The 22552-nt window shown below is 62.7% G+C and overlaps 2 protein-coding genes across 2 annotated transcripts; both read right to left on the reverse strand.

Annotated features, from left to right (window-relative positions):
* Positions 1-61: 61 nt before the first annotated feature.
* On the reverse strand, positions 62-21994 carry XAB2 (XPA binding protein 2). The gene is given in 20 exon segments (XM_065664638.1): positions 62-265; positions 637-731; positions 846-975; positions 1734-1905; positions 2289-2411; positions 3079-3269; positions 4259-4421; positions 5827-5940; positions 7051-7182; positions 8222-8353; positions 9046-9165; positions 11661-11812; positions 12473-12623; positions 12982-13112; positions 13115-13145; positions 14976-15110; positions 17937-18134; positions 18621-18744; positions 19911-20059; positions 21617-21994. Coding segments are annotated over 20 exon segments (2712 nt in total). The 5' UTR covers positions 21824-21994; the 3' UTR covers positions 62-203.
* Positions 9638-10699, reverse strand: LOC136006647 (uncharacterized). Its single transcript, XM_065664675.1, has 3 exons — positions 10679-10699; positions 10356-10458; positions 9638-9762 (listed from the first exon to the last, which is right to left on the reverse strand). Exons 1-3 carry the CDS (start codon positions 10697-10699, stop codon positions 9638-9640), a joined length of 249 nt encoding a protein of 82 aa, XP_065520747.1.
* Positions 21995-22552: the final 558 nt, after the last annotated feature.

Below are 22552 nucleotides of genomic sequence, written 5' to 3' on the forward strand. Positions count from 1 at the left end.
GCACCCATGGGTGCACCTTGGGGGGTGTCAATGGGTGCCAAACACAAAGGGGGCAGCCAAGTGTGTAAAAAGGGGGTTTATTGGAGGGGTGGGTTTGGGGGTCCTGGATGGGGGGGGTCCGGATTGGGGGGGTTCCAGGTGTGTGAGTGGAAGGGAATCCATGGGGTGGGGTTGGGGGGGCTGGATTGGGGGACCCCCCCCTTTCAGTTGTCCTTGAGGCCCCCGAAGACGGAGCTGGGGACCTGCTTCTGCTCCAGAGGCACCTCTGGGGGGGGAGAGGGGGGTCAGAGACACCAGGGGAGGAGATCCCATATCCCATACCCCACATCCCACGTCCCATGTCCCACACCCCACATCCCATACCCCATGTCCCATATCCCACATCCCACATCCCATACCCCATGTCCCATATCCCACATCCCATACCCCCCATCCCCTACCCCATACCCCATGTCCCACATCCCACATCCCATACCCCATATTCCGTACCCCACATCCCATACCCCATATCCCACATCCCATACCCCATATCCCACATCCCATATCCCATACCCCACATCCCATATCCCATACCCCACATCCCACCCCCTACATCCCACCCCCCACCCCCCACATCCACGCCCCACATCCCGTTACCGTCGGGCTCTGGCTCCTCCTCATCCCCGAGGTCGATCTCATCCGGGTTCCCCTCCTGGGACAGCGCTGCCAGAGCCTCCCGCGGGGCCTCACCCCTGCAACCCCATCAGCACCCATGGGTGTGGGGCACCCCCAAAGCAGGGTGCCCCCATGGGGGGGGTGATGGGGAGCCCCTGGGGGTGTCACCCATGGGGGGGGTCAGCACCCACCTCACAAAGAGCAGTTTCTGGCGGGTGGGGGCGGCGCTGTCCCGCTGGGCCTCGGCCGCCATCAGCTCCGCGCGCTGCTCCAGGAGCTTCATCTCATCCAGGCCACTCTGCCCCGGGGCCAGGTCCGACACTGGGGGCAATGGGGGTGATGGGGGGGAATGGGGGTGATGGGGACAATGGGGGTGATGGGGACAATGGAGGCAATGGGGGTAATGGGGCAATGGGGGTGATGGGGTAATGGGGGCAATGGGGGTAATGGGGGGCAATGGGGGTGATGGGGGTAATGGAGTAAGGGGGTAATGGGGGGAAATGGGGTAATGAGGGCAATGGGGATAATGGGGTAATGGAGGTAATGGGGGTGATGCGGGTGATGGGGTAATGGGGGCAATGGGGGGAAATGGGGGTGATGGGGTAATGGGGGGCAATGGGGGTGATGGGGACAATGGGGGTGATGGGGTAATGGGGGGCAATGGGGGTGATGGGGACAATGGGGGTGATGGGGCAATGGGGGTGATGGGGGTAATGGGGGGCAATGGGGTGATGGGGACAATGGAGGCAATGGGGCAATGGGGGTGATGGGGACAATGGGGGTGATGGGGCAATGGGGGTGATGGGGGTAATGGGGTAATGGGGGCAATGGGGTGATGGGGTAATGGTGGCAATGGGGGCGATGGGGGTGATGGGGCAATGGGGACAGCGGGGGCAATAGCGACAATGCGGGCAATGGACACCCATGGGTGCTCCCCATCCCCACAGTCAGCCGCTCTCCATCCCCATGGGTGCTCCTCACACCCGGCCACCCCACGCTCCCTCCCCAGCACCTGGAGTCCCACCATAGCCCAACTAGGCCCCCCATAGCTCCCCCCCAGCACCCAGGGGTGCCCATACCGGTGCCGGTGGCGTTGCTGTAGACCTTGAGCATCTGGGAGGCCATGAAGTTGACCTGGGTGTTGTAGGTGGCCTGGACGCTGCGCTTGATGCGCAGCATCTCCCGGATGGTGTCCTCGTTCCCGTGGCGCAGCTCAAACTCCTTCCACGTCTGCCAGAAACTGCCCGTGATCTGCGGAGGGACACGGGATGGACATGGGATGGGCACGGGATGGACACGGGATGGGCATGGGATATATGTGGGATAGAATGGGATGGGCATGGGATATATGTGGGATAGACATGGGATAGACATGGGATATATGTGGGATAGACATGGGATATATGTGGGATAGACATGGGATATATGTGGGATAGACACGGGATGGACATGGGATACAGACAGGATGCACATGGGATAAACATGGGATAAACATGGGACAGACACAGCACACGGAGCTGTGGGACACGGGGGCACACAGGGATGTGGGATACGGTGATGGGGGCCACGAGGACACAGAGTGGGGGGCAGCACCGGCAGGGACACGGCCCCATTGGGTGCCATTGGGTGCTCACGCGGGGGTCGCAGAGCTGCGAGCAGTAGATGTAGATGGCGCGGGCCCGATCCACCTCCCCCAGCCGGCTCTCCATGTCCGCAAAGCGCAGGCACAGCTCCCGTGCCGCATCATCCCCCAGCACCTGCACACAGCACCCATAGGGGCATCAGCACCCATAGGGGCTTCAACATCCATGGGGGCATCGGCAGCCATAGGGAGCATCAGCACCCATAGGGGCATTGGCAGCCATGGGGGCATCAGCACCCACAGGGGCATCAGCACCCATAGGGAGCATCAGTAGCCACAGGGGCATTGGCAGCCACAGGCACATCAGCACCCATGAGGGCATCGGCACACAGAGGGGCATGAGCCCCATGGTGTCCCCATGACCCCATCCCCTCCAATACCCCCATTGCCCCATCCCCTCCAATGCCCCCATCCCCTCCCACTGTCCCCATCCCCTCCAATGCCCCCATCCCCCCCATTGCCCCATCCCCTCCCAATGCCCCCACCCCCTCCAATGCCCCATCCCCCTCAATGCCCCCATCCCTCCCCATTGCCCTATCCCCTCCAATATCCCTATCCCCTCCCATTGCCCCATCCCCTCCCACTGCCCCCATCCCCTCCCATTGCCCCCATCCCCTCCAATGCCCCCATCCCCTCCCGTTGCCCCATCCCCTCCAATGCCCCCATTGCCCCATCCCCTCCCACTGCCCCCATCCCCCCCAATGCCCCCATCCCCTCCAACGCCCCCATCCCCTCCCATTGCTCCACTGCCCCCCCTGGCCCCCGCTGCCCCCCTGCCCCACCTCGATGGCTCTCTGGTAGATGGGCCGGGTGTGGGTGACGCCGTAGAGCTCGGCTGCGCGCCGGATGTAGATGTTGAACATGTCCGGCTGCTGCGCCGGCAGCACCGCACGCGTGGCGCGCTCGTAGACCCCCATGGCGTGGCGGGCAAGGCCGAAGTCCTCCTCCAGCTTCGCGTACAGGAGGTAGATGGCTGCGGGCACCCGGAGAGCCGTCAGCACCCATTGCACCCATGGGCACCCATAGACACCCATAGAACCAGTCAGCACCCATCGGCACCCATAGAACCGGTCAGCACCCATGGGCACCCATAGAACTGGTCAGCACCCATCGGCACCCTTAGAACCGGTCAGCACCCATGGGCACCCATAGACACCCATAGAACCGGTCAGCACCCATGGGCACCCACAGACACCCATAGAACCGGTCAGCACCCATGGGCACCCATAGACACCCATAGAACCGGTCAGCACCCATGGGCACCCATAGAACCGGTCAGCACCCATGGGCACCCATAGACACCCACAGAATCGGTCAGCACCCATGGGCACCCATAGACACCCATAGAACTGGTCAGCAACCATGGGCACCCATAGAACTGGTCAGCACCCATGGGCACCCATAGACACCCACAGAACCGGTCAGCACCCATAGACACCCATAGACACCCACAGAACCGGTCAGCACCCATGGGCACCCATCGGTATCCAATGGCACCCACAACACCCACTGGTACCCAATGGCACCCACAGCACTCATTGGCACCCACAGCACCCATTAGCACCCATGGGTATCCAATGGCACCCACAGCACCCAATGGCACCCACAGCACCCATTGTCACACAACGGCACCCACAGCACCCACCAACACCCATTACCACCCATAGGCACACACTGGCACCCACAGCACCCATTAGCACCCAATCACACCCACAGCACCCATTAGCACCCACAGCGCCCATTATCACCCAATGGCACCCACAGCACCCACTGGTACCCAATGACACCACAGCGCCCATTATCACCCAATGGCACCCACAGCACCCATTGGTACCCAATGACACCCACAGCACCCACCATGCCCCAAGGGACAGAGACACATGACGGGGGCCCACCATGCACCCAGAGGGGCACTCAGGCCCTGCCCCCCCCCCCCCCCCCCCCCTCCCCCTCTGCACCCACTCTTGGCGTGCCGGGGGGGGCACCCATCCAGCGCCTGCTCGAAGAGGTCCCGCGCCCGCTCCAGCTTGCGGCCCCCGTAGCGGGACACGAACTTGGTGAGGTAGGTGAGCCAGATGTCCCCCACCGCCGGCCACCGGAACAGAGACACCCCCCGCTCGTAGGCCTACGGGACACAGGGACACCGGCGGTGACGCAGGGACGCCAATGGCAGGGCACAGGGACACCAGTGACAGGGACACCGGGACACCAGTGACAGGGACACAGGGACACCAGTGACAGGGATGCAGGGACACCAGTGACAGGGATACAGGGACACCAATGGCAGGGACACAGGGACACCAGTGACAGGGACACAGGGATACCAATGGCAGGGACACAGGGATACCAGTGACAGGGATACAGGGACACCAATGGCAGGGACACAGGGACACCAGTGACAGGGACACAGGGACACCAATGACAGGGACACAGGGACACCAGTGACAGGGACACAGGGATACCAGTGACAGGGACACAGGGACACCAGTGACAGGGACACAGGGATACCAATGGCAGGGACACAGGGATACCAGTGACAGGGATACAGGGACACCAATAGCAGGGATACAGGGACACCAGTGACAGGGACACAGGGATACCAATGGCAGGGACACAGGGACACCAATGGCAGGGACACAGGGACACCAGTGATACAGGGACAATGACACCAGGGACACCGGGACAGTGACATCAGGGACACAGGGACACAGGGATAGTGACACCAGGGACACAGGGACAGTGACATCAGGGACACCGGGAGAGTGACACCAGGGACACCGGGACAGTGACATCAGGGACACAGGGACACAGGGATAGTGACACCAGGGACACAGGGACAGTGACATCAGGGATACCGGGAGAGTGACACCAGGGACACCGGGACAGTGACATCAGGGACACAGGGACACAGGAATAGTGACAGTGACACCAGGGACACCGGGACAGTGACACAGGGAGGCCACCAGAACAGTGACACCCCCTGCTCATAGGGCTGGAACACAGGGACATAGACAGTGACAAAGTGACAGTGACACCAGTGACAATGAAACCAGTAACACCAGGAACACCAACACCAGGGACACAGGGACAGTGACACCAGGGACAATGAAACCAGTAACACCAGGAACACCAACAACAGTGACACCGGGAGAGTGACACCAGTGACAATGAAACCAGTAACACCAGGAACACCAACAACAGTGACACCGGGACAGTGACACCAGGGACACAGACACCAGGGAGGCCACCGGAACAGGGACACCCCCAGCTCATAGACCGAGAACACAGGGACAGAGGGACAGTGACACCAGGGACACAGTGACACTGACACAATGACACCAGTGACACCACCAGAACAAGGCCACCCTCTGCCTGTACACCTGTGACACCACTGTCACCAATGACACCAGTGACACTATTGTCACCACTGTCACCAGTGTCACCCCTGTCACCAGTGTCCCCGCTGTCACCATTGTCACCGGTGTCCCCGCTGTCCCCGGTGTCCCCGCTGCCGTCCCCCCCGTCCCCACCTTGAAGCTCTCCTCGAAGTAGCCGCGCTCCTCCAGGAAGAGCCCGTAGTTGATGATGATCTGGGGGGTGGCGATGCGCAGGTCCAGGATGCGCTCGTACACGGCCTTGGTCGACTGCGACAGGCACAGGCTCAGCACCCACCCAGCACCCAGCACCCACCCAGCACCCAGCACTCATCATCACCCAGCACCCATCATCACCCAGCACCTATCATCACCCAGCAGCACCCAGCACCCATCAGCACCAACCCAGCACCCAGCACCCATCATCAATCAACCCAGCACCTATCAGCACCCAGCACCCATCAGCACCAACCCAGCACCCATCAGCACCCACCCAGCACCCATCATCACCCAGCACCCCCCAGCACCCATCATCAATCCACCCAGCACCCATCAGCACCCAGCACCCATCAGGACCCACCCAGCACCCATCAGCACCCAGCACCCATCAGGACCCACCCAGCATCCAGCACCCATCATCAACCCCCCCAGCACCCATCATCCAGCACCCATCATCACCCAGCACCACCCAGCACCTCGTACACAGCCTTGGTGGACTGAGATACGGGAACAGGGACAGGGGATATGGGATGCAGGCCATGGGGATGTGGGGTATGAGACTGGGGATACAGGGTCATGGATATGGGACCCACCTGGAAGGTGCCCGGGCTCTCCTCCAGCTTGGCCAGCATGGACCAGAGCACAGTGGGGTGCTATGGGGTGGATGCTATGGGGTGGATGCTACGGGGTGGATGCTATGGGGCAGGTGCTATGCGGTGTAACCCACCTGGAAGGTGCCCAGGCTCTCCTCCAGGAGAGCCAGCATGAACCAGAACACAGTGGGGTGCTACGGGGTGCTATGGGGTGGATGCTATGGGGTGCTATGGGGTGGATGCTATGGGGCAGGTGCTATTGTGCACTATGGGGCAGGACCCACCTGGAAGGTGCCCAGGCTCTTCTCCAGGTCAGACAGCATGGACCAGAGCACAGTGGGGTGCTACGGGGTGCTATGGGGTGGATGCTATGGGGTGGATGCTATGCGGTGGATGCTATGGGGCAGGTGCTATGCGGCGCTATGGGGCAGGAGCCACCTGGAAGGTGCCCAGGCTCTCCTCCAGGTCAGCCAGCATGGACCAGAGCACAGTGGGGAGCTAGGGGGTGCTATGGGGTGGATGCTATGGGGTGGATGCTATGGGGTGGATGCTATGGGGCAGGACCCACCTGGAAGGTGCCCAGGCTCTCCTCCAGGTCGGCCAGCATGGACCAGAGGCGCAGGCTCTTGTAGAGCCGGTTCTGGACGGGCTCGGAGCTGTCGAAGTACTCGGCGCGCCGGGCCGGGAGTGCAGTGGCGCGCTGGGGGGGGGCAAAGGGGGGCACCCGGGTCATGGGGGGGTGCACCAGGGTGCCTGCACCCCCCACCTCCCCTGCCCCCTCCCAGCACCCATCAGGGAGCAGTTGTAGCCCCAGCACTGCCTGAATAGGAGCTGCTGTGTGCTCCCGTCAGCCCTGGGGGTGCTGTGGGTGCTATGGGGTGCTGTGGGTGCTATGGGATGCTATGGGGCACCCATGGGTGCTGCTCACCTGCAGGATGCTGCGTGCCTGCTCTTAGTTGTGCTGTGGGATGCTACGGGCACTATGGTTCTATAGAGCTCTATGTGGTCTATGGGGTGCTCTGGGGCACCCATGGGTGCTGTTCACCCTCAGGATGCCCAGTGCCTGCTTGTAGTTGTGCTATCGGGTGCTATGGGCTCTATAGGGTGCTATGGGGTGCTCTGTGTTGCTATGGGCTCTATAGGGTGCTGTGCGGCACTCATGGGTGCTCTCGCTCACAGGATGCTCAGCGCATGCTCGTAGTTGTGCTATGGGATGCTATGGGCACCATGGGTGCTACAGGGCTCTATAGGGCTCTATGGGGTGCTGTGGGTCACCCATGGGTGCTCTCAACTGCAGGATGCTCAGCACCAGCTTGTAGCTGTGCTATGGGTGCTATAGTGCTCTGTAGGGCTCTATAGGGCTCCATGGTTGCTCTGGGGCACCCATGGGTGCTCTCACCCGCAAGATGCTCAGCATCTGCTCATAGTTATGCTATGAGCGCTATGGGTGCTAGAGTGCTCTATAGGGCTCTATAGGGCACTGTGGGTGCTCTGGGGCACCCCTGGGTGCTCTCACCCGCAGGATGCTCAGCGCCTACTCGTAGTTGTGCTACGGGCACTATGGGTGCTATAGGGCTCTATAGCGCTCTATAGGGCTCTATGGGTGCTGTGGAGCACCCCTGGGTGCTCTCACCCGCAGGATGCTCAGCGCCTGCTCGTAGTTGTGCTATGGGCGCTATGGGTGCTATAGGGCTCTATGGGTGCTATAGGGCTCTATAGGGCTCTATGGGTGCTCTCACCCGCAGGATGCTCAGCGCCTGCTCGTAGTTGTGGTGCCTCAGCTCCATCTCCCCGAACTCGCACCAAACAGCGGCCAAGTCCTCGACGTGGCGGAACCGCACCTGGGTGGCCTTGGACAGGATCGTGCGCGCCTGCGGGGGGCCGGGGATGAGGACGTGGGGACGGGGACATGGGGACGGGGACATGGGGATGGGGACACGGGGACGGGGACATGGGGAAGGACAATGAAGGTTTGGGGGACAGGGAGGGGATAGCTGGCTTTGGGTACCAGTTGGTGGTGGCATCCCCATGGGATGGTGTTGGGGTCCCCTTGGGATGGGTGCTGGTGTCCCCATGGATGGGTGTTGGGGCCCCTATGGGATGGGTGCTGGTGTCCCCATGGATGGGTGTTGGGGTCCCTATGGGATGGGTGCGGGTGTCCCCATGATGGGTGTTGGGGTCCCTATGGGATGGGTGTTGGTGTCCCCACGGACGGGTGCTGGTGTCCCCACGGATGGGTGCTGCTGTCCCCACGGATGGGTGCTGGGGTCCCCATGGATGGGTGCTGCTGTCCCCATGGATGGGTGCTGGGGCCCCTATGGGATGGGTGCTGGTGTCCCCATGGATGGGTGTTGGGGTCCCTATGGGATGGGTGCTGGTGTCCCCACGGATGGGTGCTGCTGTACCCACGGATGGGTGCTGGGGTCCCCATGGATGGGTGCTGGGGTCCCCATGGATGGGTGCTGCTGTCCCCATGGATGGGTGCTGGGGTCCCCATGGATAGGTGCTGGGGTCCCCATGGATGGGTGCTGGGGTCCCACAGGGGGGCACTGGGGGCACTCACGTCATCCAGCTGCCCGTTGTCCTCATAGAAGCGGGCGAAGGCGACCCAGAGCCCGTGCGGGCGCCCGGTGGCCTTGAAGGGGTCCACGGTGCGCACGGCCTCCGTGTACGTGTGGATGATCTGGGCCAGCAGGGACGGCCCCGTCACCCGCGGGCCCCGCACAGCCCGGGGCCCCCGACAGCCCCATGACCCCAGTGTCCCCTGTGCCCACCCCAACAACCCTATACCCACCCCAGTGTCCCCAGCTGTCCCCTATCCCCCCCCGTCCCCTATCCCCTATCCCCCCACCATGTCCCCAAGTGTCCCCAACCCCCCCCATGTCCCCTATCCCCCCCCATGTCCCCTATCCCCCCTGCATCCCCTATCCCCCCCATCCCCTATCCCCCCCCTGCATCCCCTATCCCCCCCCCATCCCCTATCCCCCCCTGCATCCCCTATCCCCCCCCATCCCCTATCCCCCCCTGCATCCCCTATCCCCCCCATCCCCTATCCCCCCCCGTGTCCCCTCTCCCCCCTGTATCCCCTATCCCCCCCATCCCCTATCCCCCCCCATGTCCCCTCTCCCCCCTGTATCCCCTATCCCCCCCATCCCCTATCCCCCCCCATGTCCCCTCTCCCCCCTGTATCCCCTCTCCCCCCCATGTCCCCTATCCCCCCCATGTCCCCTATCCCCCCTGTCCCCTATCCCCGCCATGTCCCCTATCCCCCCTGTATCCCCTATCCCCCCCATCCCCTATCCCCCCCGTGTCCCCTATCCCCCCCATCCCCTATCCCGCCCCGTGTCCCCTCTCCCCCCCATGTCCCCTATCCCCCCCCCGCATCCCCTCTCCCCCCCATGTCCCCTCTCCCCCCCGTATCCCCTATCCCCCCCGTGTCCCCTATCCCCCCCGTATCCCCTCTCCCCCCCATGTCCCCTATCCCCCCCGTATCCCCTATCCCCCCCATGTCCCCTATCCCCCCTGTATCCCCTCTCCCCCCCATGTCCCCTATCCCCCCTGTATCCCCTATCCCCCCCATGTCCCCTCTCCCCCCCATCCCCTATCCCCCCCATGTCCCCTATCCCCCCTGTCCCTATCCCCGCCATGTCCCCTATCCCCCCATCCCCTATCCCCCCCGTGTCCCCTATCCCCCTCATCCCTATCCCGCCCCGTGTCCCCTATCCCCCCCATGTCCCCTATCCCCCCCCCGCATCCCCTCTCCCCCCATGTCCCCTCTCCCCCCCATGTCCCCTCTCCCCCCCATGTCCCCTATCCCCCCCCGTGTCCCCTATCCCCCCTGTATCCCCTCTCCCCCCCATGTCCCCTATCCCCCCCCCGTGTCCCCTATCCCCCCTGTATCCCCTCTCCCCCCCATGTCCCCTATCCCCCCCCGCATCCCCTCTCCCCCCCATGTCCCCTCTCCCCCCCGTATCCCCTATCCCCCCCGTGTCCCCTATCCCCCCCGTATCCCCTCTCCCCCCCATGTCCCTATCCCCCCCGTATCCCCTATCCCCCCCATGTCCCCTATCCCCCCTGTATCCCCTCTCCCCCCATGTCCCCTATCCCCCCTGTATCCCCTATCCCCCCCATGTCCCCTCTCCCCCCCATCCCCTATCCCCCCCATGTCCCCTATCCCCCCTGTCCCCTATCCCCGCCATGTCCCCTATCCCCCCCATCCCCTATCCCCCCGTGTCCCCTATCCCCCTCATCCCCTATCCCGCCCCGTGTCCCCTATCCCCCCCCATGTCCCCTATCCCCCCCCCGCATCCCCTCTCCCCCCCATGTCCCCTCTCCCCCCCATGTCCCCTCTCCCCCCCATGTCCCCTATCCCCCCCGTGTCCCCTATCCCCCCTGTATCCCCTCTCCCCCCCATGTCCCCTATCCCCCCCCGTGTCCCCTATCCCCCCTGTATCCCCTCTCCCCCCCATGTCCCCTATCCCCCTGTATCCCCTCTCCCCCCATGTCCCCTATCCCCCCCCATCCCCTATCCCCCCCCATGTCCCCTATCCCCCCCGTGTCCCCTATCCCCCCCGTGTCCCCTCTCCCCCCTGTATCCCCTCTCCCCCCCGTGTCCCCTCTCCCCCCTGTATCCCCTCTCCCCCCCGTGTCCCCTCTCCCCCCCGTATCCCCTATCCCCCCCTGTATCCCCTCTCCCCCCGTGTCCCCTCTCCCCCCCGTATCCCCTATCCCCCCCTGTATCCCCTATCCCCCCCTGTATCCCCTCTCCCCCCCGTGTCCCCTCTCCCCCCGTGTCCCCTCTCCCCCCCGTATCCCCTATCCCCCCCTGTATCCCCTCTCCCCCCTGTATCCCCTCTCCCCCCCTGTATCCCCTATCCCCCCCATGTCCCTCTCCCCCCCATGTCCCCTATCCCCCCCCATGTCCCCTATCCCCCCCCATGTCCCCTCTCCCCCCATGTCCCCTCTCCCCCCATGTCCCCTCTCCCCCCTGTATCCCCTCTCCCCCCCTGTATCCCCTCTCCCCCCTGTATCCCCTCTCCCCCCCTGTATCCCTCTCCCCCCTGTATCCCCTCTCCCCCCCTGTATCCCCTCTCCCCCCCATGTCCCCTATCCCCCCCATCCCCTCTCCCCCCCGCATCCCCTCTCCCCCCTGTATCCCCAATCCCCCCCGCCCCGCACCCGCTCGGGCTGCCCGCCCTGCAGCTGGACGCGCTTGTGCCACTCGTGGACGTTGTGCGGGTTCTGCCGCAGGAGGACGCTGTTGAGCAGCAGCGGCCGCCGGGCCATGAGGCGCTCGAAGCGCGCCAGGCGCAGCTCCAGCTCCACCTCCTCTGCGGGAGAGGGGGAACGGGGATGGGATCCGGGGAATGGGGGATGCAATACAGGGAATGGGATAGAGGGAATGGGGGATGGGATAGAGGGAATGGGGAATGGGATACAGGGAATGGGATACAGGGAATGGGGGACGGGATACAGGGGTATGGGGAATGGGATACACGGGTATGGGATATGGGGCATGGGTATGGAACAACAGGTATGGGACAAGGGATAAGAGGTATGGGATATGAGGTATAGGATATGGGGTATGGGACAAGGGGTATGGGATAAAGGATAATAGGTATGGGATATGGAGTATAGGATAAGAAATATAGAATATGGGGTATAAGATGAGGGTAATGGGATATGTGGTAAGGGGTAAGGGGCATGGGACATGGGGTACAGGATATGGGGAAGGGGCATGAGACATAGGGTATGCAATATGACATATAAGGCACGAGATACGAGGTGTGGGATGCGGGGTACGGGAACATGACACAACATGCGGGATACAGGAACGGGAAAGAGATACAGGAACGGGGTGGAGGCCACAGTCCGAAGGATGGGATACACGGGGACAGCAGGACACGGCCCCCCAGCAGGGCCCATGGCGGAGGGGGGGGGCTCCATCCCCCTGCCCGAGCCCCACGGCGGGGCCCAGGACCCCCCCTCACCGTCAGGGTCGGGCCCGAGCGGGGCCTGCGCCGCGCTCTCGAGGCGGGCGGCGATGAGGCTCTCCTCGAAGTGGGCGTAGCTGTCAAAGACCTGCGTGAAGTCCCTGACGGTCATCACGGTCTGCACGGCCTCCTCGTACACGTCCCGGGCCTGGGGGGCACGGGCAAGGGGGGTCAGTGGGGCGGGGAGGATGGGACAAGGGATGGGATGGGGGGGGGCATGGAGGGGATGGGGGGGGGCCATGGAGGGGATGGGGACAAGGGAATTGTGGTCATGGGGGGCTGGGGATAAGGGGATGGGCTGGGGATAAGGGGATGGGATGGGGATGGCCATGGGGGGGGTCTATGGACAGGGGACCCCAGTGGTGGTGGCCCTGGGGTGACACAAGGGCAGAGGAGTACGGTGCTGGGGATCTTAATGGTCATGGGTGGCCATAGGTGCCCCATAGGAACCCACAAGAGCCCACAGGAGCCCACGGGTGCCCACAGGAGCCCCCCGGCGCTGTCACCTTCTCGAAGTGGCCGCTGCGGATGCAGCTCTCGGCCAGGGCGCCCCAGAGGCGGCCCCGCTGGTCCGTGAAGCGCGTGAGCCCCCCCCGGATGATGGCGCCCGCGTCCAGGGAGCGGATGCGCTCCGGTGCTGGGACAGCAGCGCGCAGAGCTCCTGCCAGAGCTGGGACAGCGGGGTCAGCACCCACAGCAACACAGCACCCATAGGGATACAGCACCCATAGGGACACAGCACCCATAGGGACACAGCACCCATAGGGATACAGCACCCATAGGGACACAGCACCCATAGGGACACAGCACCCATAGGGATACAGCACCCATAGGGACACAGCACCCATAGGGACACAGCACCCATAGGGATACAGCACCCACAGGGACACAGCACCCATAGGGACACAGCACCCACAGCGACAGAGCACCCATAGCGATACAGCACCCATAGGGACACAGCACCCATAGGGATACAGCACCCACAGGGACACAGCACCCATAGGGACACAGCACCCACAGCAACAGAGCACCCACAGGGACACAGCACCCATAGGGACACAGCACCCACAGGGACACAGCACCCACAGGGATACAGCACCCATAGGGACACAGCACCCACAGGGATACAGCACCCATAGGGACACAGCACCCATAGGGACACAGCACCCACAGGGACACAGCATCCATAGGGATACAGCACCCATAGGGACACAGCACCCATAGGGATACAGCACCCACAGGGACACAGCACCCACAGCGACAGAGCACCCACAGGGATACAGCACCCATAGGGACACAGCACCCATAGGGATACAGCACCCACAGGGACACAGCACCCATAGGGACACAGCACCCACAGCAACAGAGCACCCACAGGGACACAGCACCCATAGGGACACAGCACCCACAGGGACACAGCACCCACAGGGATACAGCACCCATAGGGACACAGCACCCATAGGGACACAGCACCCACAGGGACACAGCATCCATAGGGATACAGCACCCATAGGGACACAGCACCCATAGGGATACAGCACCCACAGGGACACAGCACCCACAGCGACAGAGCACCCACAGGGATACAGCACCCATAGGGACACAGCACCCATAGGGATACAGCACCCACAGGGACACAGCACCCATAGGGACACAGCACCCACAGCGACAGAGCACCCATAGCGATACAGCACCCATAGGGACACAGCACCCATAGGGATACAGCACCCACAGGGACACAGCACCCATAGGGACACAGCACCCATAGGGATACAGCACCCACAGGGACACAGCACCCATAGGGACACAGCACCCACAGGGATACAGCACCCATAGGGACACAGCACCCATAGGGATACAGCACCACAGGGACACAGCACCCATAGGGACACAGCACCCATAGGGATACAGCACCCACAGAGACACAGCACCCATAGGGACACAGCACCCACAGCGACACAGCACCCATAGGGACACAGCACCCATAGGGATACAGCACCCCTAGGGACACAGCACCCACAGGGACACAGCACCCACAGGGACACAGCACCCACAGAGACACAGCACCCATAGGGACACAGCACCCATAGGGACACAGCACCCATAGGGATACAGCACCCACAGAGACACAGCACCCATAGGGACACAGCACCCACAGCGACACAGCACCCATAGGGACACAGCACCCATAGGGATACAGCACCCCTAGGGACACAGCACCCACAGGGACACAGCACCCACAGGGACACAGCACCCATAGGGACACAGCACCCATAGGGATACAGCACCCATAGGGGACACAGCACCCATAGGGATACAGCACCCACAGAGACACAGCACCCATAGGGACACAGATCACAGGTCCCAATGCCCCCCTCACCCCCAGCTCCCAATGTCCCCCCATCAATCCCAGCTCTCATGGCCCCAGTACCCCTGGGTGCCCCCCCCACCCTGGGTGCCCCCACCCCCCTTGGGTGCCCCCCACCCTTGGGTGCCTCACCTGGTAGTTGGACTTCCCGTGGCGGGACACGAAGCGCTCGTCATTGACGAGCTGGGCCAAGCGCGTGGCGGCCTCATCCAGGCGCCCAGCGGCACGGAGGTACCCCACGAACTCCTCTGCGCTCTCGGGGCTCAGCTGGGGGGGGACAACATCGTCAGCGCCATGGGGTGAGGCCAAGGGGTGCAACCCTCCACCTTAGGGTGACACCAAGGGGTGCAATCCCCACCTCAGGGTGACGCCAAGGGGTGCGACCCCCACCTCAGGGTGACGCCAAGGGGTGCGTCCCCCACCTCAGGGTGACGCCAAGGGGTGCGTCCCCCACTTAGGGTGACGCCAAGGGGTGCGTCCCCCACCTCAGGGTGATGCCAAGGGGTGCAACCCCCACTTAGGGTGACGCCAAGGGGTGCGACCCCCACCTTAGGGTGACACCAAGGGGTGCAATCCCCACCTTAGGGTGACGCCAAAGGGTGCAATCCCCACCTTAGGGTGACGCCAATGGGTGCAACCCCCACCTTAGGGTGACGCCAAGGGGTGCAACCCCCACCTTAAGGTGACACCAAGGGGTGCCACCCCCACTTAGGGTGATGCCAAGGGGGTGCAACCCCCACCTTAAGGTGACACCAAGGGGTGCCACCCCCACTTAGGGTGATGCCAAGGGGTGCAACCCCCACCTTAGGGTGACACCAATGGGTGCGACCCCCACCTTAGGGCGACCGTATGGCCTGTATCACCATCATGGGGCGACACTATGGGGTATGCCGCCAGCCTGGACTGACACTGTGGGGTGTAACGCTGCCATAGAGTGACACTGTTGATTGTGCCACTGCCACAGGGTGACGCCATGGGGCGCACCATGCCATAGGCTGATGCTACTGCTCATACCACCACCCTGGACTGCCGTTTTGGGGTGTGCCACTGCCACAGGGTGACACTGTGGTACACTGAGGAGTGGCGGTACACACACGCTAGGTACACCCGCACACAGGTACACCTGCACTGGGCACACCCACACTGGCTACACCCGCCCCACAGCACCTTAAGGAAGCAGTGATACACGTGCACTGGCTACACCTGAACGCAGGTACACCTGCCCCGCAGTACCTTCAGCAAGCAGCAGTACACCCGCCCACAGGTACGCCCACACAAAGGTACACCCGCACTAGGTACACCCGCACTGGGTACACCCAGCAGTGCAGGACCTTGAGGAAACGGCGGTAAACCCACACTGCATACCCCCTGACAAGTACACCCGCACTGGGCACCCCCGCACAAAGGTACCCCCGGCCCACAGTACCTTAAGGAAGCGGCGGTACAACCCACACACAGGTACACCCACACTAGGTACGTTTGCACTGCAGTACCTTGAGAAAGCGGTGGTACAACCACACTGGGAACGCCCACACACAGCTACACCTGCACACAGGTACACCCAGCACTGCAGTACCTTGAGGAAGCTGCAGTACACCCGTACACACATACAGCCACACACAAGTACCTTTAAAAAGCAGTGGTACACCTGCACTGGGTACACCTGCACACAGGTACATCCGCACACACGTACACCTGCACTGGGTACACCCAGCAGGGCAGTACACCCACACACAGGTACCTTGAGGAAGCAACAGTACACCCGCACACACGCACGCCCGCACACAAGCACACCCGCACACAGGTACACCCGCACGCAGGTACACCACACTGCAGTACCTTGAGGAAGCAGCGGTACACCCGCACACCCGCACACAGGTGCACCCTCACTGCAATACCTTGAGAAAGTGGCAGTACACCCACACTGGGTACACCCACAAATAGTTACACCCGCACTGCAGCACCTTGAGGAAGCGGCAGTACGCTCGCACTGCGTACGCACATGCACAGGTACCTTGAGGAAGCAGCAGTACACCCACACACAGGCACCCCTGCACAGACATACACCCGCGCTGCAGTACCTTCAGGAAGCGGTGGTCCACCCGCACACATACACCTGCACACACACCCGCGCACACAGGTACCTTCAGGAAGCGGCGGTACACCCGCACACATACACCCGCACACATACACCCGCACACAGGTACCTTCAGGAAGCGGCGGTACACCCGCACACATACACCCGCACACAGGTACCTTCAGGAAGCGGCAGTACACCCGCACACATACACCCGCACACAGGTACCTTCAGGAAGCGGTGGTACATCCGCACACACACACCCGCACACAGGCACCTTCAGGAAGCAGCGGTACACCCGCACACATACACCCGCACACACACACAGGTACCTTCAGGAAGCGGCGGTACACCCGCACACATACACCCGCACTGCAGTACCTTCAGGAAGCGGTGGTACACCCGCACACATACACCCGCACACATACCCCCACACTGCAGTACCTTCAGGAAGTGGCGGTACACCCGCACACATACACCCGCACACATACACCCGCACACAGGTACCTTCAGGAAGCGGCGGTACACCCGCACACATACACCCGCACACAGGTACCTTCAGGAAGCAGCGGTACACCCGCACACATACACCCGCACACACACACAGGTACCTTCAGGAAGCGGCGGTACACCCGCACACATACACCCGCACTGCAGTACCTTCAGGAAGCGGTGGTACACCCGCACACATACACCCGCACACATACCCCCACACTGCAGTACCTTCAGGAAGTGGCGGTACACCCGCACACATACACCCGCACACATGCACCCGCACTGCAGTACCTTCAGGAAGCGGCGGTACACCCGCACACATACACCCGCACACATACACCCGCACTGCAGTACCTTCAGGAAGCGGTGGTACACCCGCACACATACACCCGCACACATACCCCCACACTGCAGTACCTTCAGGAAGCGGCGGTACACCCGCACACATACACCCGCACTGCAGTACCTTCAGGAAGCGGCGGTACACCCACACACATACACCCGCACACACACACAGGTACCTTCAGGAAGCGGCGGTACACCCGCACGGCAGTCTCAGGCAGCGGGTACCGCCGCACGAACTGCAGGTAGAGCGGCCAGATGCGGTGGTGCTGGGTGATGGGCAGCGCCCGCAGCGCCCGGTCGAAGGTGCGGCGCGTCCGCGTGATCCGGCCCTGGTCCACCAGGAACTGGCAGTAATCCAGCCAGATGCGCGGCATCTGTGGGCATGGGGGGGGTTATGGGGCTGGGGGTCAGTTATGGGGCTGGGGGGGCACAGTTATGGGGCTGGGGGGGAAGTTATGGGGCTGGTGGGTGCAGTTATGGGGCTGGGGGGGCAGTTATGGGGCTGGGGGGCAGTTATGGGGCTGGGGGGGCAGTTATGGGGCTGGGGGGCAGTTATGGGGCTGGGGGGCAGTTATGGGCTGGGGGGGCAGTTATGGGGCTGGGGGGGGGCCGTTATGGGACTGGGGGGCACAGTTATTGGCTGGGGGGGCAGTTCTGGGGCTGGGGGGGGCAGTGATGGGACTGGGGGGGCAGTTATGGGGTTGAGGGGAGCAGTTGTGGGGCTGTGGGGGGCAGTTCTGGGGCTGTGGGTGCAGTTCTGGGGGTGGGAGGTGCAGTGATGGGGCTGGGGGGGCAGTTCTGGGGCTGAGGGGAGCAGTTCTGGGGCTGGGGGGGTCTTGCCCCCATGTGCCCCCCATCACCTTGTGCATGAAGACGAGGGCTCGCTCGTGGCAGGCGTTGGCCTCCTCAAAGGCCGGGTCCGTGGGGCAGCGCCCCTTGACCTGCTGCCGGCGGTGCCGCAGGTACTGGTACCACAGCTTGTAACTGGGAGCAACAGCATGGACACCCAGTGACACCCAGTGACACCCAGTAACACCCAATGACACCCAGAGACACCCAATGACACCCAGTGACACCCAATGAGACCCAGTGACACCCAATGACACCCAATGAGACCCAGTGACACCCAATGACACCCTGAGACACCCAATGACACCCAATGACACCCAATGACACCCAGTGACACCCAGTGACACCCAATGACAGCCAGAGACACCCAATGACACCCAGAGACACCCAGTGACATCCCCACATCCCACCTGACCAGGCAGCTGGAGCATCCCATGGGTCATAGTCCCTGTCTCTGTCTCTAAGGCTCCCTGTATGTCCCCACACCCCACACCCCATGTCCCATACCTCATACCCCATACCTCACGTACCCCTGTATCCCATTACCCCTGTATCCTATGTACCTCTCTCTCTCATGCACCCCTGTATCCTGTTATCCCTGTGTCCCATGTATCTCTGTATCCTGTTATGCCTGTATCCCATTCTCCCTGTATCCCATGCATCCCTGTATCCCATGTACCCCTGTATCCCATTCTCCCTGTATCCCATGTACCCCCTGTATCCCATTCTCCCTGTATCCTGTTCTCCCTGTATCCCATTCTCCCTGTATCCCGTTCTCCCTGTATCCCATTCTCCCTGTATCCCATGTACCCCTGTATCCCATTCTCCCCTGTATCCCTTTCTCCCCGTATCCCATTCTCCCCATATCCCATTCTCCCCGTATCCCATTCTCCCCGTATCCCGTTCTCCCCGTATCCCGTTCTCCCCGTATCCCATTCTCCCCATATCCCATTCTCCCTGTATCCCGTTCTCCCGGTATCCCGTTCTCCCCGTATCCCATTCTCCCTGTATCCCATGTACCCCTGTATCCCATTCTCCCCGTATCCCGCTCTCCCCATACTCCGTTCTCCCCGTATCCCGTTCTCCCCGTATCCCGTTCTCCCTGTATCCCATCATCCCTGTACCCCGTTCTCCCTGTATCCCATGTACCCCCCGTACCCCATTCTCCCTGTATCCCGTTCTCCCCGTACCCCGTTCTCCCTGTATCCCATGTACCCCCATATCCATGTACCCCCGTATCCTCTGTACCCCCGTAGCCCATGTACCCCAGTACCCCCGTCATCCCCGTACCCCGTTCCCACCTCCCCGGCAGCTGCCGGAGGCCGCGCTCAAAGAGGAGGTTGAGGCGGTGCCGCGGCCCCTTCAGGCGGCTCTGGGCATAGCGGAGCCAGCAGCGAACCGAGAATGGGCTCCGGAGCAGCTCCTCCTCGTGCTGCACGTCCTCCTCTTCCTGCCGGGAGAGCGGCGGGATAGGGATGGGATAGGGATGGGATGGCCATGGGATAGCAGCGGGATAGCCATGGGATAGCCATGGGATAGCCATGGGATAGGGACGGGATAGGGATGGGATAGCGGTGGGATAGGGATGGGATAGGGATAGGGATGGGATAGCCATGGGATAGGGATGGGATAGCGATGGGATAGCCATGGGATAGGGATGGGATAGGGATAGGGATGGGATAGCCATGGGATAGGGACGGGATAGGGATGGGATAGCGGCGGGATAGGGATGGGATAGGGATAGGGATGGGATAGGGATGGGATAGCCATGGGATAGGGATGGGATAGCGGCGGGATAGGGATGGGATAGCCATGGGATAGGGATGGGATAGCCATGGGATAGCCATGGGATAGGGACGGGATAGGGATGGGATAGCGGCGGGATAGGGATGGGATAGGGATGGGATAGCCATGGGATAGCCATGGGATAGCCATGGGATAGCCATGGGATAGGGACGGGATAGGGATGGGATAGCGGCGGGATAGGGATGGGATAGGGATGGGATAGCCATGGGATAGCCATGGGATAGCCATGGGATAGGGACGGGATAGGGATGGGATAGCGGCGGGATAGGGATGGGATAGGGATGGGATAGCCATAGGATAGCCATGGGATAGCCATGGGATAGCCATGGGATAGGGATGGGATAGCCATGGGATAGCCATGGGATAGGGATGGGATAGCCATGGATAGGGATGGGATAGCCATGGGATAGGGATGGGATAGCCATGGGATAGCCATGGGATAGCCATGGGATAGCCATGGGATAGCCATGGGATAGGGATGGGATAGCCATGGGATAGGGATGGGATAGCCATGGGATAGCCATGGGATAGCCATGGGATAGCCATGGGATAGGGATGGGATAGCCATGGGATAGCGATGGGATAGCCATGGGATAGGGATGGGATAGCCATGGGATAGGGATGGGATAGCCATGGGATAGCCATGGGATAGGGATGGGATAGCCATGGGATAGGGATGGGATAGGGACGGGATAGGGATGGGATAGCCATGGGATAGGGATGGGATAGCCATGGGATAGGGATGGGATAGGGACGGGATAGGAATGGGATAGCCATGGGATAGGGATGGGATAGCCATGGGATAGGGATGGGATAGGGACGGGATAGGGATGGGATAGCCATGGGATAGGGATGGGATAGGGACGGGATAGGGATGGGATAGCCATGGGATAGGGATGGGATAGGGACGGGATAGGGATGGGATAGCCATGGGATAGCACACAGATAAGGCAGGCCCAGGGCAGGGACAGAGCTGGGACAGGGCTGGGATAGCACTGGGACAGCACCGGGATAATGGCCCGGACCCGCGGGGACAGCGCTGGGAAGGGGCAGGGATAGCACCGGGACACCGGCGGGGAGGGGGGAATGGGGACAGGGATGGGGATAACGGGGGGGGGGGGGGGTGGCACGGGGCAGGGACAACGGCGCTTTATGGGGGCCAAGGGGGGGGCAGGATCGGGCCCATCACGGCGGCACTCACGAAGCTCAGCTCGGGCCGCTCCGGCTGCGCCTCCAGCCCCGCTTCGGGCCGGGGCTCGGGCTCCGGCTCCTGCTCCGGCTCCGGCTCCATTCCCGGCTCCGGCTCCATTCCCGGCTCCGGCTCCATTCCCGGCCCCGGCTCCATTCCCGGCCCCGCTCCTTGTTCCGGTTCCGGCTCCGGTTCCTCCATCGCCATCGCCGCCGCCATGTCCTCCCCGCCGCCGCCATGCCCCCACTTCCGCCCGCTCAGGGGCTTCACTTCCGCCCGCTCAGGAGGGGTTTCACTTCCGCCCGCTCATTGGCCGCCGCTCCCGCCCGTCAGGATGCTCTTAACCAATGGCTGGAGGCGATGCTGGGAGCCCGGCCAATGGATGGGCGTCCTGCTGGGGGGGGGGGGGGGGGGGGGAAGGAGGAAGTTGGTGGCGCGCTGGAGGAAGCATGGGGGTGAAGCTGGAGATACTGCGGGTGCGGGGGGCAATGGGGGCGGTGGGGAGCAATGGGGGGCAATGGGGGCAATGGGGGCAATGGGGGGTAATGGGGGCAACGGGGGGCAATAGGGGGCAATGGGGGCGATAGGGGACAATGGGGGTTAATGGGGGGCAATGGGGGCAATGGGTGTCCCTGGCAAATGCTGTTGTACCTTTCCTTCCCCATGGGGTTGTACTGGGTGTCAATGGGTGTCCCAGTGGGTCCCAATGGGTGTCCCAGTGGGTGCCCTGGGTGTCCCCATGGGTCCCAGTGGGTGTCACTGGGTGCCCCTGGGTGTCCCAATGGGTGTCCCAATGGGTGCCCCTGGGTGTCCCCATGGGTCCCAATGGGTGCCCCCGGGTGTCCCCATGGGTGCCGGTGAGGGTCCCCATGGGTCCCAATGGGTGTCCCAATGGGTGCCCCTGGGTGTCCCAATGGGTGTCCCAATGGGTGTCGCCATGGGTTCCCA

The sequence above is a fragment of the Lathamus discolor genome, unplaced genomic scaffold (genome assembly GCF_037157495.1).
Source record: "Lathamus discolor isolate bLatDis1 unplaced genomic scaffold, bLatDis1.hap1 Scaffold_51, whole genome shotgun sequence".
Taxonomy (NCBI): domain Eukaryota; kingdom Metazoa; phylum Chordata; class Aves; order Psittaciformes; family Psittacidae; genus Lathamus; species Lathamus discolor.

Bases quoted from the DNA above. Each gene is read 5' to 3' on its own strand.
- LOC136006647 (XM_065664675.1), bottom strand. From the start codon at position 10,699: ATGGGGGGGATAGGGGACATG. The intron at 10,459-10,678 runs GCGGGGATAGGG...CGGGGGGGATAG, and splicing joins TGGGGGGGATAGGGGACATG to GGGATACGGGGGGGAGAGGG. The intron at 9,763-10,355 runs GGGGATAGGGGA...TGGGGGGGATAG, and splicing joins GGGGATAGGGGACACGGGGG to GGGATACAGGGGGGATAGGG.